The following is a 5,278-nucleotide window of genomic DNA, read 5'->3' on the forward strand; positions in this document are numbered from 1 at the left end:
TGGCATACGAGGCTCAGTTGCCCGATGATGCACGCCTCAGTACGCTAAGCGTACTTACACGTACGCGCTGTATACGAGGGGTCCTCCTTGCCAACTAAAATTCAACAAAAGTTTAAGAAAAGAATTACCTGAATTCGGATGTTACAACTATTCCCCACTTAGATTAGACTTCATGTTGCAAGTACAAAGTATATACACTAAGACAACCATTAAAGTTCGTTGGATATGTTTTCCCCATAGCATATTCTATGTACTATTAGCTAATATGTCTTTCTGGAAGTGACCAAACACTTTGTTGTTGGCTTGGTTATAATGTGGACGAAGCTATGTGTTTGAGCAAGTGTAACTTTCCGATAATTTAGTGACATAAAATGAATTTGTTTCTTTTGATTTTGTAGCCTTTTGCCTACATTTACATTTTTTTTACAAAATAAACAACTTCAAACCTGTTTTTTTATAGATTTGCTCACTCTTATTTGAAAGCCCTTAGTAACACATTTGAGTCCCTAATTAAACTTAAGGTCTTCTTTGTTTTTGAAAAGATACAAAGAATAATTGTGAGCTAGAACACCTTTTATGTTTTTGTTATTATACTTTAAAATATAAGAGTGTTAGATTCCGAACAAAATAACTATCAACCACCTCTAACTTGGGAATAATAACAAGTACTTTGGAATGTGGTGTTTTGAAATAAAATGATTATTTTTCCAAAATGTAAAATAAATAATTATTTCAAATACTTATTTATAATTATTTTTAATAGTTATTTAATAAATTTTCCTATTTTATATTAGAATTTCAATTTTGAAAACATAATTATTGAGACTCAGTCGAAGTGTAAGAAGCTAGTGATTGAGGTGTCCATATTTAGCTCAGTACTGCTGCCTTTCTGAAATGACTTTTCTTCCTTAACAAAGACCAAAACACTAGGAACAAAATCCTCAAAATCTCCACTCAAACTCGCTTCATCACACTCCAATTCTGCAGATTCAGCCATGGATGACGACAGTGATCGGAGTTCTGAAGCAACTGAATTGGAAAATTTAACAACACAAAGAAAGAGGCACAGTGACACCGACGATGCTGAAGATTCCGGCACCGTAAATGAAGACGAATCCGATGACGATGAGACTGATGATCAGAGAGAGGTTAGTGAATTGGACACTTCGCCCATGGAAATCGACGCATATTCTCGAACTTGTCAATCTGAAACCCTAGTATCTGGTATGTAGTACGATCGGTTCTTCCTAAATCGAATTGCGTTTGTCTTCCTGTCGTTGCACATAATTCGACTAGTCTGTAAATTTCTATGTGTTTAGGCTTGGCGGAGGTCCCGATACAGTATGAAATGCGACAGGATGAGTTGGAGCACTTGAAGGTACACCTTTGTTCTTCAATGTTCTTGCTGTTTTCCAGTTTTCTATGAATAAGAACATATAATTGAGATGATAAAGCTTTATTTACTTTGGTTCATTGATTGTATCCATCTTCACAAGTAAGCATAAGTTTTGACTACATTTTTTGTTCTCCTACTCAACTTGACCCATTTTTTAAGTAATATTTGTGAAATATAGTATTCTTTTATCAATTCTTGTTCCAAATATATCATCTAAGTCTTGTTTTTTTATAGGATTTGTTACAAAGTTTGATCTGGTTGTCAATTTTTTCAAAGAGGGTTTAGATTTTAGAATCTGCAACTTGAAAAGCAACCTAATTTAAAGTGTAATGTAACTCTTCTATGTATTCAAACTGGTTTCTTTAAAAAGGAATCCTATGCTGTATTGAAAATTTGGCTTTGGGCTTGTGTATGAAAGATGTACACAAGTAAACAATAGTTCTTGATAGATACTTTTAGCTTACTTTTCACTGATCTGATAGTTTGCTAATTCTCTTACAGTTGTTTGTTAAGTGGAAAAGAATATGATCTGTAAATAGATTATTTGAACTTTTGCTTTTTTATTGGCTTTTGTTTGAAGCAAAGTATAAATATGCTGTGAAGTTTATAAAAAAAAAAAAATGCTTTGTTCTAATCTGTGTTCCAATTGTACCCTTTTTCACTTAGAATCATCTTCAAGGGAGTCACCAAGAAGCCCTTGCAATCGTTATAGCCAAAGCTGCTCAATCTCAATCAGGAAGCAAAATCCAAATACCCGTAATTCCATCTTTACCCTCAGAACTGTCACCAATATCAAATATTCCAAAATCAAATTCACAAGGAGAGATTCTCTCAATAGAAGGGAACCCTAATAAATCAGACCACAAAACCATATCAACTTCAAGAATTGTGAAAACACCAATTGATGGGTATAACTGGCGAAAATATGGTCAGAAACAAGTGAAGAGTCCGGAAGGTTCTAGAAGCTACTACAAGTGCACGTACAATGAATGTGAAGCTAAAAAGATTGAATCTTGTGATCAATACAATTCCATCACGAAAATAGTTTATAAAGGTCAACACAAACATGAACAACCTAAGAAAGTGTTCACAAGGCGAGGTAAAGTCTTGTCATCTTCTAAAGGGCAAGAACGTAAATTTACATCCAAGCAATGTAAATCAAGTGGGTCCATTAGTAACGGTGCGATTTTAGTTGAAGAGATGGATGCACCACCACCAAAAAGGAGGCAAGTTATACACATTTTTACTAAATTACATTTTTGGCCCTTATTTGAGGTTTTTATAATGCTTTTGGTCCATGTTCCAAGTCAAATGACTATTTTTTGGACCAAAATTGCAAAAGTTCAGCTATACTTAGGGATCAAAAATAGACATTATAAATGGGAAAAGGACCAAAAATGTTACAAGAAACTCAACTAAGGACGAAAACCGTAAGAGAACTTTTTTGGACTAGATTTGCAAAAATCAGTTATTCTCAGGGACCAAAAATGTAAATTGATTTAATTTTTACTAAATTACATTTTTGGTCCTTATTTAAGGTTTTTGTAATGTTTTTGGTCTGTGTTCCGGTAAAATGACTATATTTTTGGGACCAAAATTGCAAAAATCAGCTATACTCAGGGACCAAAAATAGATATTATATATGGAACAAGGACCAAAAATGTTACAAGAACCTCAACTAAGGACAAAAACCGTCAGATAACTTTTTGGGACTAGATTTGCAAACATCAGGTATACTCAGGGACCAAAAATGTAAATTGATTTAATTTTTACTAAATTACATTTTAGGCCCTTATTTAAGGTTTTTGTAACGCTTTTGGTCTGTGTTCCAAGTAAAATGACTATTTTTGGGACCAAAATTGCAAAAATCAGCTATACTCGGGAGTCGGGACCAAAAATAGACATTATACATGGAACAAGACCAAAAATGTTACAAGAACCTTAACTAAGGACCAAAACCATAAGAGAACATTTTGGGACTAGATTTGCAAAAATCAGCTATACTCAGGGACCACAAATGTTACAAGAAACTCCACTAAGGACCAAGATTTTTACAAGAAACTAAACTTAGGACCAAAAATGTTACAAGAAACTCAACTAAGGACCAAAAATGTTACGAGAACTTTTCGGGACTAGATTTGCAAAAATGAGCTTATAGTGAGGGACGAAAAGTGTAAAATGATGTGAATTTTTTGTGGATTATTAGAGTGAAGAAAAACAGCATGGCGAGTCCTGGATCGGTTTTGAAGGCGGCAAAAAAACCAAAATTTGTTGTGCATGCAGCTGGTGATGTGGGAATATCAGCCGATGGTTATAGATGGAGGAAATATGGTCAAAAGATGGTCAAAGGAAATCCTCATCCAAGGTCTCTCTCTCTCTCTCTCTCTCTCTCTCTCTCTCTCTCTATATATATATATATATATATATATATATATATATATATATATATATATATATATATATCATTCCTTCCATTTTCTTAATTTCCATACCTCTTGTATTTTTAAATATAATAATAATTCAGGAATTACTACAAGTGCACATCTGCGGGGTGTCCAGTTAGGAAACACATAGAGATGGCAGTTGATGGTTCATCCGAAGTAATTCTAACATACAAAGGAGTCCATGATCATGACATTCCAATCCACACAAAACACATCAATTCCCCTAATCCTAATCCTAATGCTCTTCTTCTCACTGCTGTTTCTTCCCCTAATCCCGACATTCTTACTTAACTTGTAGTTTAATTTCTCCTTTCTTTGTTTAATAAGATCTATATTTATATATATATATATTTCGTTTTGATTAAATAAATCATAAATGTAAATGACTAAATCCCCCCGTAGGTCTAGTGGCTTTCAGGAAATTGTAGCCTAGGGTATATTTTGTTAAGGTAAGATTTGTTTACAAGTTTGCTATCTAATCTAGATATAATGACTTAATGGATTAAGCCATAAAACCTGGCTTAATGTATTAATACCATTTAAAATTGATGAATATTATGAAATTTGTTTTTTTGGAATGAAAAGAAAAAGATGTGTACAACAATTATGTGGAAAGACTTATCATTTTAACAAAATACGTTAATCAGAAAAGCTCGTAATGGATTTTGTTATTAACTTTTTATTTTTAATTATAGAATTAAGTACATGTTTTTGGTTCTTTAGACCGAGTTACATCTATAAATAAGATTTCAATTTTGCGTTTAATCACCTTAATAATCAATTAGTTTCCGTTTTGTATGTGACAGTCTCAAAGAACCGTTCTTGGTTATTGTATTATGAAAAGCAAATGTTCGATAGCGAGATAAATTTGATTTAAGAAAAAAGGGATAGTGATATTCATTTCAATAACCATATTGTTGAAATCGATATTAGCACATTACAACTTTTTGAAGTTGTAACATTTTATCACGTTTTAGATCTTAAATCATTTATGTTTGTTTTTTTCATAGATTACATCAATATTTTACTATAAACAAAATTTTCTACAAACACGAACTCTAACATAGAGGTAAAAAAAATGTGTTTCTATAAAAGAAATTGTTTATGTAGTTTTGACAAACCACTTCAATTTTTCATATATAAAAGTGTATTTGTAGCTTTTTAAGGATTAATTTCACAATTGATGATACTTAAACTTAAAGGCTGTTTGATGTGTTTTTTTTGTTGAGTCTGATTTTTTTTCAGTCAAATTCAAACTATTTGATATTATAATTATAAGTATTTGATTCGATCTTATAGTTTATGATATGCCTTTAATTGGGTCCATAAGAAGTTGGTTCTCATACAATTAGTGACGGAACTACTTATCTTTTTTTCACAACAATTGAAAAAAAAAATTGTTAATATATGGTGCACCTCCTAGATTATTATTATTATT

At 32.1% G+C, this 5,278-nt stretch overlaps 1 protein-coding gene across 1 annotated transcript; it reads left to right on the top strand.

Annotated features, from left to right (window-relative positions):
• Nucleotides 1–833: 833 nt before the first annotated feature.
• Nucleotides 834–4,306, top strand: LOC145005039 (putative WRKY transcription factor 32). Its single transcript, XM_078964086.1, has 5 exons — nucleotides 834–1,224; nucleotides 1,320–1,378; nucleotides 2,063–2,622; nucleotides 3,603–3,761; nucleotides 3,921–4,306. The coding sequence occupies exons 1-5, from the start codon at nucleotides 996–998 to the stop codon at nucleotides 4,129–4,131; spliced, it is 1,218 nt and encodes a 405-aa protein (XP_078820212.1). The 5' UTR covers nucleotides 834–995; the 3' UTR covers nucleotides 4,132–4,306.
• Nucleotides 4,307–5,278: the final 972 nt, after the last annotated feature.

This window comes from Lactuca saligna, chromosome 7 (assembly GCF_052625555.1).
Source record: "Lactuca saligna cultivar CGN05327 chromosome 7, ASM5262555v1, whole genome shotgun sequence".
NCBI lineage: Eukaryota > Viridiplantae > Streptophyta > Magnoliopsida > Asterales > Asteraceae > Lactuca > Lactuca saligna.